Source organism: Chrysochloris asiatica, unplaced genomic scaffold (assembly GCF_000296735.1).
Source record: "Chrysochloris asiatica unplaced genomic scaffold, ChrAsi1.0 scaffold00045, whole genome shotgun sequence".
NCBI classification, from domain to species: domain Eukaryota; kingdom Metazoa; phylum Chordata; class Mammalia; order Afrosoricida; family Chrysochloridae; genus Chrysochloris; species Chrysochloris asiatica.
In genome coordinates, this window is record NW_006408563.1 from 6,984,361 (window position 1) to 7,011,953 (window position 27,593).

A 27,593-nucleotide genomic window follows, 5' to 3' on the forward strand; every position below is an offset into this window, starting at 1 on the left:
AGCACTCTGGCTGCACTTCTTCCAAAACAGATCTATTGGTTCTTTTGGCAGTCCATGGCACTTTCAGTATTCTCCTCCAACACCACAACTCAAAGGTATCAATTCTTCCACGATCTTCCTTATTCACTGTCCAGCTTGCACATCCATATGAGGTTATTACTTTATCTAGGGCTTAATATGTATCTTTAATTTTCTTCAATCTACCTTCAAATATTATTGTACTAATTCACATATGGAGTTCTGGTGTGGTGCTGTAAGAAAAGCACTGGAACGCAAGGTCAGCTTGAACAGCAAGTTCAGTGGTTCAAACCCACCAACCCCTTCTTGAAAATGCTATAAAAAAGCATCACTATGAGTTGTAACCAACTCGACAGCACTTAACAACTTCACATTGAGTTTCCCTTTCATTTTATGCTAATGAAATCACTTCTGTGTTGGCTTAAACAATGAATTAGTAATCTTATTATTGTTTATTCAATATTAGTTACTATCTTTAAAAGATATTATATTAGGAAAATGTCTGTTTACCTACATAGAGTCCTGGTGTGGTGCTGTAGGATAAGCACTGGACTGCAAGGTCAGTTCAAACTTCACAACATTTACCTACATATTTACCACAGACTTCACTCTACTCCTTTTTGCAGACCTGAGATTTCATCTGGTATCATTTTTCTTTTGCCTGAAAAAGTTCCTTTTAACATTTCTTAGCAAATCTCTGCTAGTGATGCATTTTCAGTCCCTTTCCTTTTTCTTTCAGGGTGCGGGGAAGGTGGTCTATAAGACTTTAATTTTGGAAAAATATTTTTGCTAAGAAGATTTTAGGCTGACATTCTGTTCTTTCATTACTTTAAAGGTACTGTCAATGTCTTCTGGATTGCGTAGTATTTAATGAGAACTGTGTAGTCATTCTTATATAGTTCCTCAATATATGATGTGTCTTTTCCTCTGGCTTCTCTTTAACTGTTTGTTTTTGTTTGCAATTTCATTAAGACATGCTTAAATTTCTTGGATCTAAATTTTTTTAATAGATAGCTTCTCAAATGGCACCCTATGACCCCAGCCTTGTGGTATACTCACGCCCGTGTGGTACTGTGGGTTAATGCACTGGACTGCAAGGTCAGTTTGAACCTCATGGTCGGCGGTTCAAGCTCATCAGCTGCTCCTTGGAAATCCTATACAGGGTCACTATAGGTCGGAACGGACTCAACGCACTTTTAACAACAACAAACCCTAAGAATGCGGGCTGAACTTAGTGACTTGTTTTAAAAGGGCAGAATATGACAAAACTGGTGCAATGTCACTTCCAAGATTAGGTGGCAAAACCACTGTGACTTCTGTCTTGCTTACAGTTTCTCTCTGGCTCTTCTTGCTTGCCCACTCTGCTGAAGGAAGCTGCCATGATATGAACTGCATGCTGGAGAGTCCCACATGGTAGGGCAAACTCCAGACAACAGCCAATGAGGAAACTGGGGCAGGCACTCAGTCCAACATCCCATGAGGAACTAACACCGAGCAACAGCCATGAGCGTGGCCCAGCAGCAAACCTTCCTCCAGTCAAGTCATACCCCAGCTGGTACCCTGACTGCAGGCAGGTGGAAGTCTATGAGTCAGAAAAGCTCAGACGTTTAAAAATTTTGGAATGCTTTGTACCAGGTACCTACTACAGTTTTCACTGAATTTAGAAACACTTTGACCTCCCCCCCCCCTTTTTACCTGTCCTGGGGACTCTGCCATAGCCTCAAGTTGTTGTTTTGTTTGTTTTTTTTTTTAATCTTCTGCAGTGTCACTTCAGATATTATACTTTTCATCTACAGATATTCCATCATATGGGTTTCTTTTTCTTTTTTATCCCCTTTAAAATATATTCCATCATATGGGTTTCTTTTTCTTTTTTATCCCCTTTAAAATATATTCCATCATATGGGTTTCTTTTTCTTTTTTATCCCCTTTAAAATGTATTTCTCCTCTCTCATACTGTTTTCCTTTACCATCTTGAACACATTGTTGTTAACAGCAATCAAGCTGGTTACAGCTTGCAAGTTGGGAATGTGGCATGTTCTCATTGGGAGGTTTTGCCCCATCTCTGCAGATCTGTCTCTGAAACTTACCCTTTTCTAAGTAAGATCTTGGAGCCCATGGAGGGTCCTCTTCAGCATAAGGATCACTGTACTCAACCACAGCTGCTTCCTCTTCTTCATAATCTTCTGGAGGAGGAGGTGGAGGAGGGGATTCATCAAAGACTGGTTCTTCCACAGGTGGTGGTGGAGGTGGTGTATCTGAAACTAAGAATGTATCAAGCTCACAACAAAACTACACATTACACCAAGTTCCATGGACTGTTAAGTCCTGACTTGAAAATAATAATGTCACAAAAAAAAAATGGACAAGAAGTTACCCCACCAAGTACAACGTTCCAGTTCTCCACCTATGACTTTTCTCTCTCTTGGGTAGTAATGATACCAAGGAAAGTTTATCCAAAGTTATTATTATTAACCAAGGATCTCAAATTTGCTTGTGCTAAAACACAACCTTTTTTTTTTTTTTTTCCAAAGAATCATATCAATGCAATATAGCTTAGCTTTACACCTACACCTGAGGAAGAGTGGTCATAAAAATGTTAATATTTTAGACATTTATAACCATATTTGATTTATAGAATATGAATTCAGTGAACAGTCAAATTTAAATGTCTGCTACTTTCCTCTCTCAATTATTTTTAAACCATTTTGCCAAAAAAGGGTGCAAACTTTAGGTAGTTTCATCTAGGAAGAAGTTTGGTTTTTGGTTTTTGGTTTTTTTAATATAGAATTTCAGTTAATTCAGACTAATTTATGATCCAGAGTTTCTTCAGGCTAAATGTCTAGGTAGTATCAGCTTTTCCAACTCACAGTGACACTGCATAGAGTTTCCAAGGAGCAACTGATTGATTTCAGCCACATACCTTGCAGTTAGCAATTGAGAGCTTATCCTACAGTGCCACAAATTCAGACTACTAAAGGCTTTTCAACACTTCGTACATACATACTTGAGCACATCTCAACAGAATAAACTGAGTAGATTTGTATTTATCAAGTTCCCAGTTTTACTGAACACCACTAATTCTTCCCTATGAGGCACCAGTAATGATTTAATAATTCTCTAGGAAATCCTGCTTATTATTGATAAGTTTGAGATTTTAGAAGACTACTGATACCTGGTGAAAACTATGCATCTCAACATCAGTATTCTTTCCATCTGTTGTACTACTCTACACTTACTAACTCATCAACTTTATGAATGTTAATACTTTATCCACTAAAAATATTCTCTGTTCATAACGATTTTAATGAACAAAAGGTATATATATGTGACTGTGCTATATGTACTTTATAAAAAAATTATATGCTTGGTGAGAAGTAATACATTCCATTGTATCTATAAGGTAAAGAAACTGACTTTAAATAGTTTCACAAAAATATAGATCCAAAGGAACTTTGTCTTTGAAAACGATCACCTTGAGAAACTGAACTACAAAATTATTTAAAATGCTGCCATTGCTCATTTTCACCTTTTCTTAAATAACTGCTTCAGAGCCGGTTGAATACCATCAACATAGATATCATTTTTTGAGGACTTAGAATGTTCTGATGTACTGATTTTGCATTACTGTAATAATACATTAGAAAACATTACTTCATTTAATCTTTACAGACTTGGAAGGTGATGTTTTTAGTACTCATTTTATAGATGTGGAAACTGGCCTTCCAAGATTTAAGTAATTTATCTAAGGTCCTATGACAAGTAAGTGGGAAAGCAGGAATTTAAATTAAAATGTCTGTGTGTTTAATAGCTACACTATGAAATGAGTTAAATCTAACAACTTTAAAGTCATATTTTATTTTATTAATTCAACTGAGAGTCTACAATGGATAAGTACTATTCTCAGCACTAAGAATAGAGCAGTTGGCAACTCATGGAAATATGGACAGCGTGGTGTAGTCCTGTAGGATCAGCACTGGACTGCTAACCAATTGCTTCTTGGAAATCCTCCTACACAGGGTCATTATGGTTGGAACTGGCTCAACAGCACTTAACAACAAACATTCATTTAGTAAGTGTTTAAGATATTATGGGAGCACCTATCAGGGGACCAAACATCTTGCATGGTTAATAGAAGGCTTCCAGAGACCTAAAATTAGATTTAATGAGTAAGAGTTAATGGCCAGCAGGTCAAAGAAGGGTGGCTATTTCATGTTCTATGTAAAGAAAAGAAGTGTAAGGATTCTTATCTACAGGAACTCTTGCAGTTGTGGATGGAATGAAGAACTGGTGGTATAAAGAGGCATGAGAAGGCTGGAGAAAATCAGGGCTTGTAATATTCAGGACTCTTATCTAAAGAGGAATAGGGAGCCTCAGAATGATTTGAAGGAGCACCCAGTATAAATGGGTCACTTTGCTTTTGCTGGGTGCCATCAAGCTGATTCTGACTAATAGCAAATGGTTCCAAATAATTCCATATTTATTCCTAAAATCTAATTTAATGCAGAGTGAATATTCTGTTACCACAGAGCAGCTTCAAAATAAATCACTCGAAAAACCCTGAAGATAATTTCAAAGACCGTCTATACCCTTCCAAGGTGAATGTTTTAAAGATTCATTTGAATGTATACATTCTGCTGTTTATAAAATCATTCATAGCATATTTCACACACAAACTTTATACATATTGTAGGTGAGAATGTATATGATCATGGAAAGAGATGAGAAAGAACTATATCAAAAGGCAATCATATCATGCATGATAGGCTGGCAGACTTGGGGTTTCCTTTAAAAATACAGACAGTGCTGCCAAAATACCTTACAGTCAACTCCTTAAGACATTCCTAAATCTTTTAAACTTGCAATCATACATTTCAGTAATACTAAATTAAAGCAATACTTTTTGAGGTCTTTTGAGGAAACATTTTGATGTTTCTACAAACTTTTACAACTTTCACTAAAGACATCCTGCTTCCTAATCTTAGGCAACTTTAAATCTAATTTCTTGTAGAATAATATTTTTGCTACTATACAAACACACCTGGTTGATGTCCATTTTTAAGATCTGGCCTTTACTCTAGAAGCTGCTTAGCACCCACTTAGTTTAATTAAAGTGAGTGACATCATGTAGTAATAACTGACTACTAAAATTTGCCAAGATGAGTGCTCATCATGGTAGCAAAAAAAAAAAAACTCTCAGGATATTATCCAAGTATGTTCATTAATCATTACAATTAACTTAGATGTATGATGAGAGAAACTGTCTCTTATTGTGATGACGCTTGGACATTTCACCGTAACACAATACTTTATAGGGAAGTGCAGAATAGAGCAAGCATTGTTGAATTCCTTCTAGTTGGTCCACTTCACCCTGTTTTGATGAAGTGACCTTATATCCTACTTTGGACCTCACAAGCTTGGCAATGAGTCAGACTGTGGTTGTACTGGGCACACGCTGACCCAGATGGAGCTTGCTGAGCGGCCATCTTCTCCCTAGGCTCATGGGTCAACCAAAGCCAAAGAACCATGGGTCTCGATGATGCTACTGAGCAAAATCTACAGAATTATATAGGAAAACAGCTCTTAAAGGTAACAAAAATATTGTAAGTGCTCAATGGGGGACTTCCGAATAAACAGAAATAAGTAAATTCTTCCCAGAAATCACAAATACAGATGTAAAGACACCTGAAAGAGAAACCAAGGCCCCAAGACCAATAAGGCTGGATTATAACCAGTTAACATAGGAACACATATAAAGAATGTGTTGCTCAAAAAGGAGCAATACTAAAAGTATCCCAGTTGAGCAGGCACTGTACAGAAATCAACAGCCATATTGGTCTAGAAACATTAAACTTGTTTTTGTTTCCATTTGCACAAGAGTAATGCACTGTATTAAATATGTAAAGTCTTGTTTACATAGGTTTAATAACTCAAAAAAGGAAGAACTAAAGGTATCTACACTCTACATCACATGTGCTAAGTGCTAGGGTAGGGGTGGGGAACCTTTTTTTCTGCCAAAATTTGTAACATCATTCCCGGACCATACAAAGCTATCAACTTAAAAATTATCCTGCTGTATTTGGTCAAACATTAACTAACTCACCCCTAATGTGAAACTGGAACTGTGGCTGCCTTGGCAGGGCCAGACCAAATGATTTCAACTGGACTTATACAGTCTGTGGGCCGGATGTTCCCCACCCCTGTACTAGGGAAACTTATTCAGCCACTGAACAAAACAGGCAAAATTCTCTGCTCTCAAGAACTGACAGTCTAGTATTGTCATGCCCATTTCCAAAGGTGCAGGAGTCCTAGGCAACAGATTGCAAATGTCTATACCATTGGTGAAACCACATGAGATATATACAGTGAACATAAGGATACTGGGCTACTGCAATCTGATGACATTAAATCCTTAATTAATGATTTCCTTTAGTCTGATCCCATGATCATCGTGCAGCTTTATGATTATGTGGTCCCTTGTGTAAGCTGCTCACAAGAACACAATTCCTTATTGAACAGTCTAAGTTCATTGGTCTCTGTGACAATTCCTCACTGAACACTACAAGTTCCTTGATTTATGGACATCAGTCTTCTGAGCTTCATTAATGCTTCACTAGAAAAGAGCTCAATTCAATGTATCAATAAAATTAGTTATATGACCCTACATGGCTGAACACCAGACCCCAGGTCAAGCGAAGTTCATTACCAATGTATGGACTTCTTGGGAGACAGGCTGGCAGCTTGGTCTTCTGGAACTACCAGTTGATGGCCATTCCATATTATGTATGCAATCACAGAATTAGGGGACTATCCTGAGGCCGTTCATAATATTTCTAAAATTCCAGTGATAGGAAATGAGAGTATTACTTGTTTGAACGACCCTGAGGAAAAGATGGGACTATCTAGTGATAAGTCTGATAGTATAGTGGTTACGAATCAGGCTGCTAACCTCAAGGTCAGCAGTTCGACACAGCTGTCGCGGCTAAGATGAGGCTTTCTGCTCCCATAAAAGATTTACAGCCTTGGAAACTCTATTCAGGGTCGCTGAGTCAGAACTGACTTCATAACACACCACCACCACTGTCTAGTGATTAAATAACACCTCTCCACTTGGATGTAATCTTTCTTTTCTTTCATGTGCCTTATATTTGTCTTATCTGAACTAGATTTTAAGCATTTTAAAAGTAGAGAACTTCACCTTAATTATTTCATCATTATCACAGCCACTAACATGACTTGCCCATAATATTCAAATATGTGAAAGGTCAGGCAATGAATGACTATTCAGCCAATCATATATAAATGACATTTTATGCCTATAATCTGATCTACAGCATAAAGAAGACATAAACTTACTATTTTCTTGGACTCTGGCCACAAATCCCATTAAAGGTAACTGAGGAGTTACCTGTAGAATGGAGGGAGGAGGAGGAGCAAGAGATACTGCAAAAACAAAAAAGGTGTGGAGGGTAAGGGGTAAGGGCAGGTTACATTAAAAAGAAAGAATAATACAATAAAGCAAACATGTAAGGAGGGAGAGCAGTATTCAGAAACATTTTTTAAGCTATTGTAAAAATCCTCCTTTGAAGGATAATTTATTAACACACACAAAATATTAGGGGTTTTTAGGAAGGTGTCAGAATTAGAGCAGGAGGCATTTATTATACACAGATCTTCTCAAATAATAGCAATTAACCTTTCCACAGCAAGCATTTCTTCAGGTTATCATGAATGATTGGATATTCTGAATTTTACCATTAAGGTTACAAGTTTAAATTGCTCGGTAATACAGGAGGAAAAAAAAATGACTATTTACATTTTTCATTAACAGGCACGTTAATTGATTCTTCATTAACCAACAAATAATGACTGATTTCCTCCTAACTGGCAAGCACTCTACGAGAAGCCCCAAATCAAAACTGCTCTCTCAAGAGCTAAGGCTGTGTCACTACCATCTTCCCTAATCCTCAACTCCTACCACCTGGCCTACTCAGGTGCATTGCATTTCCTCTGTGACTCTTCAGGTAAGTGTCCTCATTCAAATTTTTTCTTCCTCAAGGGTTTTCTTCCCTCTATCTCAAACAGCTGGCAAAGCCCCTAGCACTAGACCTCGACAAATGATGTATAAATGTACAACTTCCCAAGAGCTCAAACGTTGTACTTTCCTTCAAAATGTGTATGACGTATATCCCTTGTAAGGAGAGGATTCGCTCCAAATTAGTTATAACTAACAAAACTAAAAAGGTAAGTCTCTGGTTTTGTGGACTTGAACCAGTAGCCTGCTGTACTTTTTTTTTTTTTTTTTTAATTAAATGTTTTTATTTTGGATTGAGTGAAAGTTTACAGGGCACATCATCAGCTTCACATTCAACCATTCATATAGCTTGTTTCATTACATTGATTATTATCCCCTCCATATATCATCAGTTAACAGTGTTTCTCTCTATCCTCTTTAGCTTTTTTTTTGGATGGCGGGGGGGGGACACTTGCCTTTTTGGAATTTACAGTCTCAGCTTTTAGGGAAGGTTTTTACATTTGTCTGTGGATATCCAGGGCTCATGTATGAGATTACTAACAAGCATTACTGAATAATCAGATGAGGGACAGTTTGCTATGTCTACTAGGTAGCTAAAGTCTGATCCTCAGAGCCTATGGTTTGGACGGTCAACAACGCTTGGGCCCACAGGGGCTTGGCCTCCTGACTGGGTCTGCACGGTCTGCATCCGAATCCTCCTTATTTATTGTTTGTTTAAGGGACGCTGCCTGTCTTAGGCAGTCAGTGCGAATTCCTCAGTCTTACCAGTCATTGAAACTCATTGCAGCATGGCAATGGCTCTGTCTTAAGTTGCCGAGGTTCCACGTGATCCTTACCCATCTCTGGCTACATGTCCAGCATAAACAGCCGAAGGCAGGAAGGGAGGAGATCGGCTGGGGACCCCATGCGTCAGACGTTGCCAGCCCACCACCTGCTCTAAGGTGACCAAGCAGGATCACTATGCTGAGGTTCAATCAAGTTCTTAGGGGATCTTACTCTCTAGCAGGGGTAGCAAATTAGTAGCCACTCAGTGTTCACTTTGAGAATTACTTATATCATAAATTTGAGCATGTAGCTGATGAATATCCACAGACAAGTGTATATTGTTCCACAACCTCCTAAAATGCTGTTGGATTAAGTTCCAATCAATTTCTGGGTTACTGAAAGATAACACAAATCTACTTATACCATGAGTAACCTTAGCTGGGAGTGTAATCTGGATATATTGGGTCTTATTTCCCAGCCTGCTGTACTTTGATACATCTGCCTCTCCAACTAGAAGCCTGCCGTCCATCTGACCTGCTGATCTTGGGTTCATCAGTTCTTGGAGTTACATAAGTTGCCTCCAGTCTGACATTTGACCCACAGACTTGGAAAATCTTCCTATAACTACCAATCTACAACTGTGTGATTTACTGATAATGGTTTTACTGATACTGAATCATCAGACAAAGACAGAGTGATCTCTTCAGATACATACTTACCTCCTGAATTCTGTTGAATTTATATATATAGGCATTGGGCCCTTCAATATAAATATATATACCATTGTTTTCACTTCTCTAGAGAGCCCAGCCTAAGACATTTGGTATCAGAAATGGTTCTAGAGAAACAAAATCCTAAGGATGACTTTTCTAAATTGGTTATCACATCTGACTGGTTTTCAAGGTACTGATAACTGTGCTTCCATTAGTAAGGAGGGTGCTGCTAACCCTAGAAGTGAGGCAGCAATGTTAATACACAAAATATCACTGCCAATAGAGCAAGTATTGGGGAGAAGTCGGGCTCTAGGTGATCGTGTGCTTGATGCTTTTCTGTACTTTTCTCAGGACAAGAAATACAGGGAAGCTAGTTGGTTGGTCCTACTTAAAATAGTAAAGGAAAAGTGGTAAACAAGAGAGACAGAAGCTTGGGGCCTCGGAGTCACAGCTCAAGCACAGTTTCCGCTTGGACCCTGAGAGAAAGCCGATTTCTTGTGGCAAAGCCACAAATCGGAGTCTTATTTTAAAAGACACTGAATCACATTGCCAGTTGAAATCCCAACTTTGTATGGTACCTGATGTCAAAGAGAGGGCACTGATTAGGAAAAAATGGAATCCTGAAACTTGGTATGTGAACATATGGGGAGATAAGCAGGAAACTGGGGTTATCGGGCTCCTAAAATTCTGTTGAATCAATCTTGCCTACTGTACCACCCTGCCCATCTGCAGAGATTACTCCATCTTTGTCTGCTGATCCATTATCATAAAACATTTATCCCCTCTGTCCACACTCTACCTGAGACTAACCCAATTACTGTGCCTCCCGAGATGGTGTCTGGGGCATTGCTTGGGGTACGGGTACTGCTTGAGGCAGATGTCTTATAAGATATTGCTGAATGTTCCCTGGAAACACCTCCACCAATTATTGCTTTTAAATCTCTAACTAAAATCTCAGAGAGTCCCAAAAGGTAAAGAACAAATTGTGACCCAGGAAGAAATACACTACGCTCCAAAAGAACTGCTTGACTTTTCTAATATCTACCAACAAAAACCTGGAGAATAGGCAAGGGAATGGCTATTAAGGTTGTGGAATGGTGCAATGAACATAATTTGGATCAGTCTGAATTTGTTGATATGGGCCAACTAAGCACAGATTCATTTACTATTTCAGCTTGCGAGGTTAGGAAAGGATCTCATAGTTTATTTGGTTGGTTCACTGAAGCATGGATTTCACTGTGACCTACAATATACATCAAGTTGAAATACCACACCTACCTGTAGTGAAAGACATCCCAAATCTTAGGGAAACTGGCTTGTTAAGAGTAGATTTATCAGGATAGACCTATAAACCCACACATAGAATGCCCCGCCCAGATGACATCTCTTTCATCACAATATTGTTAAATGCCATGAAGTCGGTTCCAACTCATAGGGACCCTGTATAGCCTTTCCAAGGAGCACGTGGTGAGCCTGAACTGCCGACCTTGCAGTTCAAACTGACCTGTGGTACAGCGCATTAACTCACAGCATCACACCACACAAATTTGTGAAGAGAATCCCAGCATCCTTGAAGAATGCTGTGATTGCTGATTTATGTAAGTCAGATTTGACAATGGAAACTGCCCTAATTGAACGTAAACACCTAACTACATTGGGACTGATTAGATTCTGTAGTAGCAGGGGTTCAAGTGGCAGACTTAACAAAGACAAGGTGTGTGTAGTTAACCATAACAGCAGAATCAGAGTAGTTGACTCATACAGACTTTTGCCATTGGCTAGGTAGGCAGGGTGTCGTAGGAGTGCAACAGATGGGAAACCTACTAAATATTTACTCCATCTGTACAAGCTGAACTGTCATATAACTTGAATCACTAGAATAGAGAATCATGACTCCTCAATCAATTCTTCGGCTTGAGCCAGTTTACAGACCCACAAGCCCTTGTAAGAGGAGGCTGGGTCCCTTTGAAGAAGTACCCCACTACAATGCCAAAATTGCATACTATTAGTCTTTCTTGTAAGCCATCCTCAAAGGATCCATAACCTTTTACGTGGCTGTGCACTGGGGGAAAGAAATAATCAGACTTTTCAAGGATTACTGGACACTCACTTTGAAATGACACTAATTCCTGAAAACCCAAAATAAACACTGTGGCCAACCAGTCAAGAGTTGGGGTGTACAGAGGCCAAGTCATTAATAGAGTTTTAGTGGGTCCCCAAACTCATCCTGTAGTGATTTCCTCCATTTCAGAATGCATAATTAGAAAAGCAACTCAGCAACTGACAAAACACCTACGTAGGATCCATGATATATGGGAAGGGCTCCTGTGGTAGGAAAAGCCAAGTGGAAGCCATTAGAATTACCTATACTTAGGCAACAGGAAACCAAAGCATTACTGCATTCCTGGAGAGACTGCAGAGGTCAGTGCCATAATCAAGGACTTGAAGGATGCTGGGGTGGTGATTCTTACCACATCTCCAATTAACTAGCCTAGCTGGCCTGTGCAAAAAACAGATGGATCCTAGAGAATGACAGTGGATTACAGTAAACCTAACCATGTGGAAACTCCAACTGCAGCCACTACTCCAGATGTTTCATTGCTTGATCAAATTAAAACATCTCAGGGTACTTAGTATGCAGCTATTGATCTGGCCGATGCCTTTTACTTAATTCTGGTTTTAAAGGCTCACCAGAAGCAGTCTACCTTCAGCTGGCCAGGCTAACAACCCATCTTCACCATCCTACCTAAAAGGGCTACCACCTCTCCAGTACAATGTCATAGTTTAGTCCACAGAGATCCTGATCACCTTTCCCTTCCACAAGACATCACAATGGACCATTACATAGATGACATTTGTTAACTGGAACTAGTAAGGAAGGAGTAACGTAACAATGATTATAGACTTATTTGCATGCTAGAGGTTGGGAAATAGTTGTTGTTAAGTGTCATCAGTTAGTTCCAAGTAACAGTGACCCTGAATAGGGATTCTGAGGAGTGGCTGGTGGGTTTGAATCACCATCTTGCAGTCAGTGGTCTAACACCACACCAGGACTCCTGAGGGTGGGGAATTAACCTGACAAAAAGTCAGGCATCTTTCACGTCAGTGAAATTTCTAGGGGTTTGATAGTTTGGGGCATGCCGAGCTATTCTTACTAAAATGAAGGTTAAGTTACTGCATCTGACCCTTCCCACAACTAACAGGGAAGCACTACACACGGCCTGGTAGACCTCTCTGGATTATGGAGTCAACACATCCCTCATTTGGGTGTGCTATTCTGGACTATTAATCAAAGCTGCCAGTTCTGAGTGAGGTGCATAACAAGGGAAGGCTCTGCAACAGGTCCAGGATGCCATGCAAACTGCTCTGTCACTTGAACTATATGATTCAGCCTAACCCAGGGCCTGGCACATAAAAAAAAAAGAGAGAGAGACAATAAAAAGAGAAGGGGATAAATAAAATAAAGGGAAAAACTCAGTAATAATGTGGGGGGAAGTACTTGGTCAACCACTGCTGTCCATATGACCCTAGAAGACAGAGTAGAACTCCCCTCAAAAGTTTCCAAGGATAACAACAGGGCTCTGGGATACAGGGATAGAGACATGGTTGGAATGGGGAAAAGGAGGGAAATAATGTTAAGATGCTTGGCTGTCTTTTGAATCTTGGTTTCTCTGGCATACCATTATAAAATAGACACTAGAGGGGGAGAGAAAGGAATAGCCAGAAATATCACCATAGAAAGCTTGTAAGTCCCTTCTGTCTATAACTGAATGGAATACCTAAAGTGGGGCTACAACGTGCCCAGTGAAGGAAGCTTCCTGCAGAGCCTCTCCATTACATAAGACCACAGGTGGAATCCCAAACCCCATCCAGAATCTTCAGAGGTGGGACATTTCTGCTTAAAAGGACAAGCACACCAGCCTGGAGTGGCCAGAAGAAGAGAAGATACTTCTTGAAAAAAAGACAGGCAGGAAAAATACAAAACAATTTAGGCAGTCCAACTGATTACTAAAAGAACAAGCAAATTGCTCACCCAGGAGACATCAAGGCAAGTGGTCGAGTCCCCTCAGAGCAAACCCCTTCATCAAGGGAGAAGAGCACAGAGCGGGACCCCTACCCAGAGAAGCAATGACGCCAGAGATGGAGGCAGAGACAATGATGTGGAGAGATGAAGTGTCTGGGGACTTTAGACCCAGAGAGGGAGAAGGGCTGTGTGCTGACGACCAGGGGGCAGGCTTGCAGGGTTTATCCTTTGGTTGGTTGATGATGCATGAAGGGGATTGTAACCATGAAACAATATACGACAGAATGAATGTAAAGCTAATGCTCTCCCATGTACACTATCACATAATTCACATTAAAAAAAAAGAGTACACTGAAAAAAATAACATTTCCAACGGTATAATTTTCTGGAAGCAGACAGCAACATCTTTCTCCCGTGGAACAACTGGTAGGTTTGAACCACTGACATTTCAGTTAGCAGCCGAATGCTTAACTACTGTGTCTCCAGTGTTCTTTCATTAACAATTTAGTTACAATATAAAGGAGAGGAAAAAAGCTGAAGACAATTCTTAGATGTTTTTCCTTCAGAACTATAAAGCATAAGTGTCATTAACCTTGGTAGGGAATACAGGGAAAGTAAAAGGCTAGTGAACAGGTAGATCAGAGACAGAAATTAATGATAAATGAGATGCATGAAATTACTTATGTATAAATACAGAAGAAACTAGAAAAACTTTTTTCAAGTTTGCATGAAAACTCAAGAGGTACCGAACTAGACATTAGTAAACAATGGTTGTTGCTACAGGTAGATTCAAGTAGATGCAGGTATATGATTTTGATGCTATATGGGATCTGTGGATAGCAGGCATGTGATCTTGAACAATACCAAGATTTAAGGAAGAGCGTAGAACAACCCTAGAAATTGGTACCTGTCTTTAGAATTGGTAATCTATCTTTAGTCGCAATTTACCTTGGCAGTAACTCCGTTTAACTGTGTGTCTCTGTACCATTCAAAGGCCTGGCACAACTGCTATGTTCACAAAGCCTGTTTCCAATACGTGGAATAAAAGGAAGAAACAACGGACAGAGAACATAGCAGAGACAAAACAAACTGAGAAATAGCAGCAGATAGCAACTAGCTTTAGATATTCGGAAAGCAGAGATGAGATGCTTGTTAATATCAAATAAAATGAAAACACTCTTCTCTTTTAGCACAAGTCCTAACCTTCCCTTCCCTGTAACAAAAAAGTAGAAAACTGATCACTTCAAAAACTTGTTTCTCTTCCAAATGGGAAAAAAGAAGAGCTTTTGGTACTTGGCTAAAACAAATGTTTAAGTGCTTAATGTACAGCAGTCTTTTTGTGGGTAGATTGAGTTCATTTTTTTTTTAAGTTGAGTATATTTTAATTATTTTCTAGTTCTGAGAGAGCAAATCTGAAACAACAGTGGCCTTGAGAAATCCACCAGCAACAGACCAGTTAAAAAGCAATCCCAGCTCTTCCTTAGAAATAATCACTTTATAACAACACAGAATCCCCACCACCCTGCATGTTAGTCCAGGGTATGTTCAAAAACTCAATTCTGTCTGAGGTTTACAAAGACCTTATTTATTAAAGAAATAAAAAGTCTTTTTATCTTGCCTAGGGCAAACCTTTCATATGATAATCCAAATTACTCCAGAAACTGTATTTATTTTTGATCTATGTTAAGATTTCATCTGGCCAGAACTCTTGGGAACCAGGATTTTGATGTAAAGAATTATTTGCAATATTTCATCTCTATTCCTACCTATCTCATATCTCATGGCAAGAGCAGGAAATAACTTTAAAACTTGTTTTCATTCTATTTAGCTAAGATGATATCTTATACGGTAAGACTTTACATCTTTAAACACCAAAGTGTCCAAACTCAGACTAGTAATATGTTGAAGCTTAGTCCTTACACAATAATGAAGTTACTGTTTATATGTAAGCTCACCAAATGACTGGAGTTTATAGAGATCTTAACCAGAGCAGTGGTAAGAACTATAGTTTATGTGCACTCAGCAACAAGTAAATATAAATAGTAAAAGGTTCTGTAAGCAAACCAAACTCAGAGGATGAGTCTATACTAATGAAATAGGGATAGACTTTCTGAGTTATAAAGTCCTCTTTGAGGCATGGTATTTTTAAATATCCAGTTCAAAGAGTTTTTGTTATTTTGGGGGGTGGGGGAAGAGACATGGAAGTAAGCACTTACATTTTAGTTTCAGAGCTTTACAAATAATCTGAAAAGATGTGAAAAACTAAACATTGTCAATAGTATACTTAAAACCATTAAAGAATATCACCTCTAGAGGTTAGATACTTGACAACCCACTTAAGTGTAGTTGCTTATACATTCCAGCAATTTATTTTAAGGGGTATTTAAAAATGAACTGAATTTATCAGTAAGGGGAGCTCTGCTAACAGAAAAACTATGGTTTGGTTCCTTATTAACCATCAATAGTGTCAGAAAGGTTAAAGTAATTGGGCCATTTACTTTATTACTTTTAAAAAAATCATTGTATGATGTTAGGCCAAACTTTTTTTAAAAGGCAGGTTAAGATACACAGTTAAAGAAAATGACTTGTATTTAATAAACCAATGTTAGAGTCATCTGATATTGCACTTACACTTTTTAGTTGTTTTCTCTTTCTTGCCCATCTGCTCTCCCTAGAGCAAGCCTTCTCTAGTAACCATTACCAAAAACAACTGATTGGGAATGCGCTCTTGCTACTGCTCCTTACTTAGACTTTGTAAAGCCCTACCACATCTGCATTCTTCTGGAGATTTAAGGTAATGCTGTAACTTAACCACCATTCAGAGAATATGTGAAATGGTTTCTCTACGGCATTATCAATGTCCTAACATTTTCTCTTCACTGTTTATTTTTAGTTGTTTTACAACTGTTCAGAAGTTATTAAAGCCAAAATATTCTATGTAAAGCTGTATACACATTTAGAAATCACTCTACAACATACATTATATACAGTCCTATTTCTTCAAGCCAATATTCCCACTTTATGAATAAGGTCTTTTTTTATTGTTGCTTTTAAGTCTTGGTATTAAGGTGAACAGTAAAATATAGGATTATCTTTCAATAAAGGCCTCACTACACTTAAATACCACATTCTTGATTCCTTAACAAACAAGGTTTATGTATGTATGCATTTATACTTACACTTATGTGCAGATTCTTTACCAACAAGGTAATCCATATTTATATTTGAAGTAAAAATTGTAGACACTTGATTAGTCTTATGTGTTTCAATGAACCTTCTTGAAGGCAAAATGAATGCTAAATTGGTATCACTATTTCACTGGCTGGACTAAATTAAGAAAAATGAGAACCAAATGGGTTTCAGTTATGTTCTGGTCAAAGCACTCTTTTCAAGAATTTGTTTCTGAAAAAATCTCAATAGGAAACAGTTACTGTTTATTTGAAACAAACATTATTATTGTTCCTAGGGCTTTACACTTTGTTGTTGTTAGGCGTTCCCACTCATAGCGACCTTACGCACAACAGAACTAAATACTGCCCAGTCCTGCTCCATCACAATTGTCACGTTTGAGTTTGGCGTTGCTGCCACTGGGCCAGTCTGTCTTGTTTGGGGGCTGTGGGAAGTGGTCTTTCTTTTTTTTGTGGACCCTCCATTTTATCAAGCAGGGACTGGTCCTTCCTAATAACATGTCCAAAGTATGAAAGAAGAAGCCTCACCATCCTGACTTCTAGGAAGCATTCTGGCTGCATTTATTCCAAGAGAGATTTGTTTGTTCTTCTGGCAGTCCGTGGTACTTTTAATATTCTTCTCCAACTATTTATTATAATTCAAATGCACTGATTTTTCTACCGTCTTCCTTATTCACTGTCCAACTTCACATGCATATGAAGCACTTGAAACTACCATGGCTTAGATTGGTGGTATTGTGAAGTGCTGTCGAGTCGGTTCCAACCCATAGCAACCCTGTATAGGGTTTTCGAGGAGCAGCTGGTGAGCTTGAACCACCGACCTTGCAGTTCAAACAGCTTTGCAGTCTGGCGCATTAACCCACAATGTAATCCTCAAACTGAGATCTTTACTTGTGAACACTGTAAAGTCTTTTGCAGATCTGTCTACTGCAATATGGCATTTGATTTCTTAACAACTGCTTTCTTAAGTGTTGTTTTTGACTACTTCAACCTTTTCTCTATCATATTATATATTGGCCTAGTTGTGAGTGGTTTTGTTTTCTTTGCATTGAGGTGCAATCCATACTGAAAGCTGTGTTCTTTGATCTTCATCAGTAAGTATTTTAAGTCCTCTTCACTTCCAGCAAGCAAAGTTGTGTTATCTGCATGTCCTAGGTTGTTGATGACTCTTCCAATCCTAATGCCATGCTCTTCTTCATCTAATCCAGCTTCTTGTATTCTTTGCTAAGCAAATATACTCAGTAAGTATGATAAAAGGATAGAACTCTGACACACACCTTTCCCAATTTTAAACCATTCTGTATGTACTTGTTTTAGTCAAATGACTGCCTCCTGGACTATGCACAGGTTTCTCATGAGCACAATTAAATGTTCTAGACTATTCTTTATTCGCAATATTATCCATAATTTGTTATGATCCACAGAGTAAAATGCCTTTCCACAGGTGGGACATATTCTAGGTCATAATTTGGCTCTCATGGAGCCAAAAACAGTTTGCTTCAGTTTCATCCTGAACTTGCATTTGAGCAATCAATGATCTGTTCCACAGTCGGCTCCCTAGCCTTGTACGGCTGGTGATAGTCAGCTTCTCCAACATTTCTTCCCATAATATGTAGTGAATCTGATTTCTGTGTATTCCTTTTGGTGAGGTCCATGTGTATAATTTATTCATTCCATTTCATTTTTCACAACTTCCAATATTCCTAGATTCATACTATGTACATGCCATGTTCCAATTATTAACAGATGTTTACAGCTGTTACTTTTAAAGTTGTGCCCCATCAGCAAACAAAAGGTCCCAAAAGTTTTGCTCCAGTAACATCATTATGGTTAACGCTACTTTTAAGAAAGGAGCCCTTGGTGGCATAGTGGGTTATGTGTTGGACTACTAACTACCAAGGTCAGCAGTTTAAATCCACCAGCTGTTCTATAGGAGAAAGATGAAGCTTTGTGCTCTCGTAAAGATTTACAGCCTTGGAAACCCTATACAGGGTTGCTATGAGTTAGAACAAACTCAACAACACACCACCACCACCTACTTTGAGGAGGCAGCTCTTCCTTAGTTGTGTTGAATACCTTCCAGCCTGAGGGGCTCATCTTCCAGCACTATATCTCACAATGGGATTTGAAACTAGATACTGTGTATTCCATATTTTAATTTCTATGTTAAAGGAGTAAAACTCAAAACCAAATTTTCCCCTTTCAAAATCAAATAAAATGGTACAGTAACATTTATTTCTCACTTATCTTGTGATCCAACATTTTACATTTATAACTTAAGCAAAATCATCTTCTATCCATCTATTTCAAGCATTAATGACATACATCAGGCAGTAACAAATGATGAGGTAAGAATACTGCTGCCTTTTACAGCTAAGGTGGAGTCAGCCTGGCTGGACCATGAGCATCAATGGTTTGACAGTTATATGGTGATGAAATTTGGCTGTGATGTAATGATGTAGTTTGGCAGGTATTAATGATGTGATCATCCTCTATTTTCACATAATGCCAATTTTTGCATAATGATCTGGTTTTTGGAATCTAACAACATCAATCAGTGATGAGTACATAGATGTAAAAGGAGCTCTGGTAGCGTAGTGGTTGCAAATTGGGCTGTGAACCGCAAGGTCAGCAGTTCCAAACTACCAGCTGTTCTGTTGGAGAAAGATGTAAAGATTTACAGCCTCGGAAACCCTGTACAGGGTCGCTATGGGTCGGAACCGACTCCACGGCCCAAAACAACTACAACAACAACATAGATGTAAAGTTACAAGCATACTAGACTTACATGTCCCAGAATTCTGTTAAATTTGCATTAAACATGAATCCACTGTTAGCATACTTCTTTAAAAAAACTAATTCATGGCAAGGCTCCAATGTCAAAAATATGCTCATAAAACACACACCTGACACAATTTTGTTAAATCAAGGAATTAACTACTTGGGAAAGAGTAATAACTTACGTTATTCTAAGTATTGAAAAAAAATAAGTACTAGTGGGAATAATAAGAGAAGGCTTCAAAGAGTTCCTGAAAAAATGGAATTAAAAGATAACGGAATTCTTCAACAAACTTTTTGAAGCCCCCTCATACAGAGCCTTTAATTAGATTTTAAAAACTGGTTTGTACTGCATTAGCCTTCAAACACTGGTTTGTACTGCATTAAGTCCTGAAAAAGGAACTTCTAAAAAAGTTTACAAGAAGCAGTCTGATTAACCAGCTAACTATGCTCTTTAAACAGTTAACAAATTTCTGAAATGAAAAGTAGAACTTAACAGAAAAGAGTACAGAACAGGTTAAAAAAAAAAAACCTAAATTGTCCCACACAAACCACCAAGGAGTCAATAATCCTAATTCACTGACCTTGCATCTATAGGTGTGAACGATATTTTCATTAAATTCATTCTATTGTTGTTGCTATGTGCCACCAAGTTGGTTCCGACTATAGTGACCCTATATAGGGTTTCTGAGGAACAGCTGGTGAATTTGAAACAACAGCCTTGCAGTTCAAACCAACCTTGAAGTTAAGTACTTATCCTATGGCATCACACAAGGACTCCAAAATCATTCCATAGCATACAACATTTTTTTTTATTTTAACATGGACTAACTTAAAGTTTCCACATGAGGACAGGAAGGGCAGAGGACCATAAAGAACTGTCTAGATTTCTATGATGATCAGAGGAGACTATGAAACAGGCTATAGCTAACTATCTAAAAAGACTACTAAATGCAGCATTTAGATACAAAAGAGCATCTGTACAAATAAAAGAATTTGGGAAACATGGTTTAAAGCAGAATGTACGAAGAAGAAAGGAAGTTTTGTTAGACAAATCAAAAGTATAGCACACTCAAAACACTTAGAATGATTAAAGGTAGCAAGCAGTAAGAAAAATGTATTTCAATTACGTCAGGTGGTACTCACTTTATGCTTGCATTCATTGGACTACCAATGAAGTATAAAATATAATTTATATGAGAGATCCAGAACAGTGAAGGAATTTGGCTAAATACACAAAGGATACATTCAATACTGAACAAATAGTTATTGAGAATGATTTCCAGGGTTTCACTACATGAAAGTCTCAGGGACATTACAATACAATGGGACAACCCTTTTACCCTCATAAAATAGAAGATTCAGGAGGTAGGAGAAACAGCTTTAAAAATCTGAAGGCAAGTAAGATAGTAAAATAAATAGAAGACTGAACTTAGAGTCATAAAACCTAAGATCAAATCCTAACCTGACCATCACCTCAACTCATTACTTCTCCCATAAAATACAGATGAAAATGATCATCAAACTTACTTCACACATGATTATAAAAATCAAATGAAATAAACTGAAAAGCAGTCTTTAAACTGTATTTATGTCGAAGGGAGATCAGATTTCTTCTACAAGATTCCTAAGATAAAACTAAAATTTCATCAATAGGTAGTAGCCACAAGAAGACAAATTCATCTCCATTAAATTCAGGGCATATTGACGATAGATTGGAAAATCCCCTATCTTTGGAGGTATTCACACACAGCCTTGCTTGTCTCTTAGCAAAAAATCCAGAAAAACACAGTAAGTTAACATAACAGGTCCACAATAGTTAAGAGTGTAATGCTTGGAATTATCCTCTGTAAGAAAGAAGCAAAACACTGATGGTGTATAGTGTAAAATGCATGCCTATGCATGGTGCAATAAAATGGATAGTTATATCTGGGTGAATCTCTCCAAGTGCCAGTATTCTCATCTATACAAGACCTGCATCAAAGATCTGGTCTGAGAATTGACTAAGACAGTCTAGTTGCCTACCACAAAGCATCTTCAAAAATGTTGATTCTCTTGTCCTTACCACTCCTTAACTCTATTCTGTTTATATACTCTCAGTTTCCCTATTTGCTATCCATAGAGCAAGGATAGCTAATCAAAAATGGAAATACTGCTCACCACAGTATTACTTTAAAAAGCAAATATACAGTAACAAATCAAGAGGATTCTGTTCAGAAAAATTAAGTTATACAACTTCACATGGAAGATATTTATTGATTTTGAAAATAACAAAGAATTAGAAAATATTAGCAATCTTGCAATTCATTCATTTTCCCATTCATTCAACATAGTATTATGTGTTAGGCATTTGTGAAAAAGGTTATTTAACTAGATATACTTTATAGAACATAAAAGGAAATCTAACCTGGATTCTGGCTGTAAAAAGGTCCTCCGTTCATCTGATTCTGAAGGCTTGTTTGTGAAGTTATGGAAGGAGGGCGTCTGTAGGGCAACGAGCCCCCAATTGTTGGGGGAGTATGACGAGAGGCAGGTCTATTCATGCTGTAGAATTGAACAGGATGACCTGGGAAAAGGACAGAGTACACACCTGTCATTCAAATTAAATTTCACAAACAATAAAAAAAACTTAGGTGCATTGTCTGAATCTTAATAAGGCTCTTAAAAATAGTAATGCTTAGCTTATTTAATTGTGATCTGAAAAACACAAGCTGCTTTGTAATGCAAGCTGAAATCAAAGTGCAAAATCAGGCAAATAAATAAAATTATGATTAGGCTTTACAGAGCTACATCTAAACAGACCATTATGTTGAATTTATTAATTGATAATTTAATGGGGTTTTAAAATCACAATTAAAATTTATAAATGCCCCAACCCTCCCAAACAAAAACAGTCACTAAGTACTAGCAACTAAACTTAATAAAATAAAACATTTGGGAAAGGAGGTGAAAAAATGTTGGATTAGTCTTATTATAAAGTAATGATATATCTAAGTAGCGAAACAATTAGATTAAAGGAAAAGCACAGCTAAACTACAAAATCAAGTGGCATAATCCTAAATAATCAAAAACATCTTTATTCAATCAAAAATATCCATCATTATAGCTATATTCTGTTTTAAAAATAGAACTTAAGAAATCTACAGTCATGGGAAAAAGCTAAGATTAAAAAAAAAAAAAAAAAGTGACTCAAACCTTATTTTCACGTCACCCCTGAATCTGTATAAATTTATAATCTATTTTACTAGATTTTGCTGAAAGTTCAACAGTATTAAAGACAACTGGAGACATTCAATTCCCTAATGCAATCAGATACCTAAATGTTCTTCACCCCACCTCTACTTAGTCATTCAGGTGACAAACAGAGACACACAGAAAGTGTGCACATGCATGCACACGCCACAGCTCTGCAACTCCAGCAGGTAAGAGAGAAGGAGGAGGCAGAAAGGGAGGAGGGGGAGAGGGAGAAAACTGGAAAAGAACGTGAAAGAAAAAAAAAAAAACCAGGAAGGAAAATGAGCAGGGAAAGGAAGAAATAAGGAAAGAGGAAAAGAGAAAGGAAGTGACCACGAGGGAAAAAGAGACAGAACTACATATTTAACAATTTGCAGTTTATCATGACTTTAAACAGGTCTCATATGACAAAAACTGGTCTCTAGGAATGCGATACATTTCTCAAACTTGTATTTAGAGAACGTATACTAGAGAAAGCCACTCAAGATCTGCTACGTGATTTTATCATCTTACTCATGACACTATCAAAACCTAAAAATCACTTCTATTGTATAAAAAATCTTGTGTATTTTATATATAACCGATCAACAAAACATCATTATAACCAGGATAAAAATAGAAACATATAATCTGTTAAGACTATTATGCAAAAGGCACATTTAGACCTCCACAGACAACTACACTATCAGCATTTTATTAATTGATATATAACAAACTACTATAAACTTAGGATGATCATCAGGTTTAAAATCACCCGGTTTTAAACTAACACATAATGAATTTTATAAACATAAGGCCTTCGAAAAGTTCATAATCTTTTAATTCCATTTTTCCACGAACTCTTTAAAGCCCCTTTGTACTGAGATCCAATCTAAAATCTCACATGTAATATATACAAAGGGGCTTCACAAGGTTCCTGGAAAAATTCCATTATCTTTTAATTCCATTTTTCTACAAACATTTTGAAACCTCCTTCTTAAGTCCACATTAATTCAAAGACACTGTATAAAAGAGGCCGGTATGACACTGTGAGTTAATGCACCAGACTGCAAGGCCGTTTGAACTATAAGGTCAGTGGTTCAAGCTCACCAGTCACTCCTTGAAAATCCTATACCGGGTCGCTATGGGTCGGAACTGACTCGACGGCACTTAACAACAACATATTTATGCTAACTGTTAATAAGCATTTCCACTGCTTTATGTTCCCAAAATAAATAAATATTAGAGACCTAATGGCAAAATTGAATTATGGTATTAGAGGAGAACACTGAAAGTGTGCCATGGGCTGCCAATAGATCTGTGTTGGAAGAAGTGCAGCCAGAGTGCTCCTTAGAGGCCAAGATGGCCAAACTTCGTCTCTCATACTTTGGAATATTGTCAGGAGGGAATAGTCGCTAGAGAAGGATATCATGCTTGGTAAGATGGAGGGTCAGAGAAAAAGAGGAAGACCCCCAACGAGATGGATTGGCCAGGTGGCATCATTGATGGCGTCAAGTGTGGCAGCAGTAGTAAGCTTGGCCCAGGATCGGACATAGTTTCGTTCTGCTGTGTGTAAGGTCGCTATGAGTCAGTGCCGACATGACGGCACCTAACAACAACAATGGCAAAATCTAAAATGGTAAACTTCTAGAAAAAAACACAGGACAAAATCCGTGTGCCCTTGAATAAGTAAGCAAGTTTGTAAGCGTAATCAAAAGCATAATCTGTAAAAGCAAAAATAATTAATAATTGAGACTTGGTAAAAATAAAGTCCTTTTGCACTTTTAAAGACACACCAGTCAAAAAATGAAAAGACAAGCTGGGAGAAAACATTTGTGAATCACAAAACTGAATAAAAGACTTGTAGCTAGCAGATAAAAAAGAACTCTATGAAAAGAAAACAACCCTATTAAAGGAAACAGGGGCAAAACATTTGAACAGGCAACTTTACCAAATATATACAGATGGCATGTAAGCACAATCAAGAAGATGCTCAACATTATTACTGTTGTTGTTGTTGTTGTTGTTGTTGTTGTTGTTAGGTACCATCAAGTCGGTACCGACTCATAGCGACCTTATGCATAGCAGAATGAAACACTGGCCGATCCTGGGCCAACCTCACTACTGTTGCCATGCTTGAGTCCATCAATGCTGCCACTTGGCCAATTAGGGAAAGGCAAATAAGAAAACACTAAATATCTACCGTTGTTAAGTGCTTTCTAGTTAGTTTCAACTGATAGCAACCTTGTACATGGTTTCTGAGGATGGTGGGCCTGAACCCCCAACCTTATGGTTATCAGTCTACTGTTTATCCTACAGTACCACACCAGGACCCCACACACCTATTAGAATGGCTAAATTTAAAAACAAAAAGGGCATAAAGACATCTCATGAAAGAGAGAGACGAAGGGCTGGTTAGTCCCAAGTATAGTGAGACCTGGGGACTCCTGAGCCCATGGAGGGCTAGAGCTGAGAGTGAAGCATCCAGCTGCTATGATGGGACACGCTTAAGAATGCCCATACTTGCACATAGTACCCAAATGACCTAGCTTCGACAGCTTGATGATGATAACCCAACTAGAGGAAGATAAAGAAATTTAATAGAGGAAGCAAGTGTAAATTGCTACAATTTAATGCATTTGGCCTGTACTTATGAATGTAGTTGCTCAAAATACCCACCTACCAAGAGGGGAGCAGTCTTCACATCAAGGATCAAACATATCTCCTCTGTACACAGGATTGATAGGGACAGGCAACTTAAGACACTGGCACCTAAAATTGGGGGTGGGAGGGTGGCACTATAAAGGCACAAAGTGGCTGGCTTACAAATTTTCAAGAGGGAGTTTAGTTTCAGAGTGTTCAGGGGAAGGCAGAATACCCACTGAATAGTTTTTGTCTAGACGGGTCTGGCAAAAGGAGATGGGGATGGGTTCACTGATTCAATAGTGATTAGTTGATAAGTGACCATACCTAACTGCGATTCTTACAACTGTAAAGGTAGAGGTTGTGTAACAAAAAACAAAAAACAAAAAAAAAAGGGTGGGGTGGGGGGTAGTTAGTCTTGCATTCCAGGAACAGAAGACCCTAGGACCATCAAGAGAGAAGAGCATAAGCTGAACATGGGACCCTAAGCAGAGAAGCAGCGACACCAGAGGGAGACAGAGGTGATGTCATGAAGAGACTGAGCAGCTGAAGACTCTAGACTCATGAAAAGAGAAAGACTGTGTGTTGGCAGCCAGGAGACTGGCTTCCAGAATATGCACTGTGGTTGTTTAAATGATGATATATCCCTGTGTGTTTTTTAAAAACATGCACTAGAGGGTAGACACACACTGACATTGTTGAGGGGACAGGCAATACACAACCGGAGGGGGTTAGCAAAGGAAAGATGGGGGTGGTGGGAGACACAGGGAGGAGTGCAGTGATTGGAGTGAATAGAGGTAAGTGTTGTTGACTGTTGGTGCATGGAGGAGATTGCAACCATGTAATAAAGCAAAGTGTATGATTTGTTGAATGTGGAACTGACGATCTGGCTCTGTAAACCTTTACTCAATTCATAATAAAAAGTTTATTTAAAAAAAAAAAAAAGGGCATCTCATAGATTGCCGTATTGTTGTTGCTGCTGTGTGCTGTTGAGTCAATTCTGACTCACAGAGACCCTTTATAGGGTTTCCAAGAGTGACTGGTGGATTTAAATTGCTTCACAGTCCAGGGCTTATAAAACAGCACCACACCAGGATTTATACATTGTTGGTAGGGGTGCAAAATTTTAGTCACTTAAGAAAACAGTTTTACTATTTCTTATATAATCACTTACCGTATGATCAGCAATCCTAGTCCCTACATATTTACTCAAATGAAATGGAAACCTGTATTCACACAAAAACCTGTGTATGAATGCTTTGAACAGGCAGCTTTATTCAGAATCACCTAAAACTGAAAACAACCCAAATGTCCAAGCTAAGACATGGATAAACAAATTGTGGTACAACCATACAATAAAACACTACTTTTATCAATGAAAAGCAACAAAATACTGAAACATGAATAAATCCCAAATAAATTTTGCCAAAAAGCCAGACCAAAAAGGCTCCCTATTGTATGCTTCTTTTTATATCATATTCTCACAAAGTCAAAACTTTAAGGGAAAAAAATCAAAGAGTCATCAAGGGCTGAGGGGAGAGGGGAAGGATGACTGCAAAGGGAGCATGGAGAAATATTTTGGAATGACAGGACTGTTCTACATCTTGACTGTCAAAACTCACAGAACTGCACACTAAGAATATAGTCTAAGGGTCATAACTGCATGGGACATTGAGTTAATTGTTCTACCTCCTAGTTCAATGCATACTGCCTAGGTCTTAAAGCCTGCACGTGGCCATCCAAGGCACAACTGGTCACTATTCACCTGGAACAGAGGAAGGAGAAGAATCAAAAATAGGAATAGAAGGAAGGAAGGATATGGATATGGAATGTGTGGCTAACTGTCTCCAAGAACAACTATCTCCTTTGCCACGAAGCCATACGAATGGTGCCAGGGTACCATTACTGAATGTTTTCATCAAAGATTCCATATAAGTATCTTGATCAAAATGAGGGAAATGCAGAACCAAAATTCAAATTCTCATGAACTGTGAATTCCTGGAGCCACATAGGCTGATGAATCACTGAAATGATCTTTGCCCTGATACAATTAAAGCTTAAATCAAAACTATCTGAAGTCTTCTTAAAACTGAAGAGTATAGTTAAACTTTATGAATATAAGGGTCTACATTCAGCATATGCTCTTTTTTTTTTTTTTAATTTAAGGTTTTTATTGTGGATTGAGTGAAAGTTTACAGGGCACATCATCAGTTTCA

At 38.1% G+C, this 27,593-nt stretch overlaps 1 protein-coding gene across 10 annotated transcripts in view; it reads right to left on the reverse strand.

Annotated features, from left to right (window-relative positions):
• ABI2 (abl-interactor 2) overlaps nt 1-27,593 on the reverse strand; it is a 140,172-nt gene that overhangs the window by 5,097 nt on the left and 107,482 nt on the right. For 5 of the 10 annotated variants that reach the window (XM_006861963.1, XM_006861965.1, XM_006861962.1 and 2 more), the window contains 2 exons: nt 21,929-22,087; nt 2,109-2,282 (listed from right to left, as the gene is read on the reverse strand). In XM_006861963.1, the coding sequence (XP_006862025.1) occupies nt 2,109-2,282; nt 21,929-22,087 (333 nt within the window). Of the gene's footprint in view, nt 1-2,108; nt 2,283-7,374; nt 7,462-21,928; nt 22,088-27,593 lie in introns of all 10 variants that reach the window. The other 5 variants (XM_006861961.1, XM_006861960.1, XM_006861964.1 and 2 more) reach the window with 2 other exon arrangements.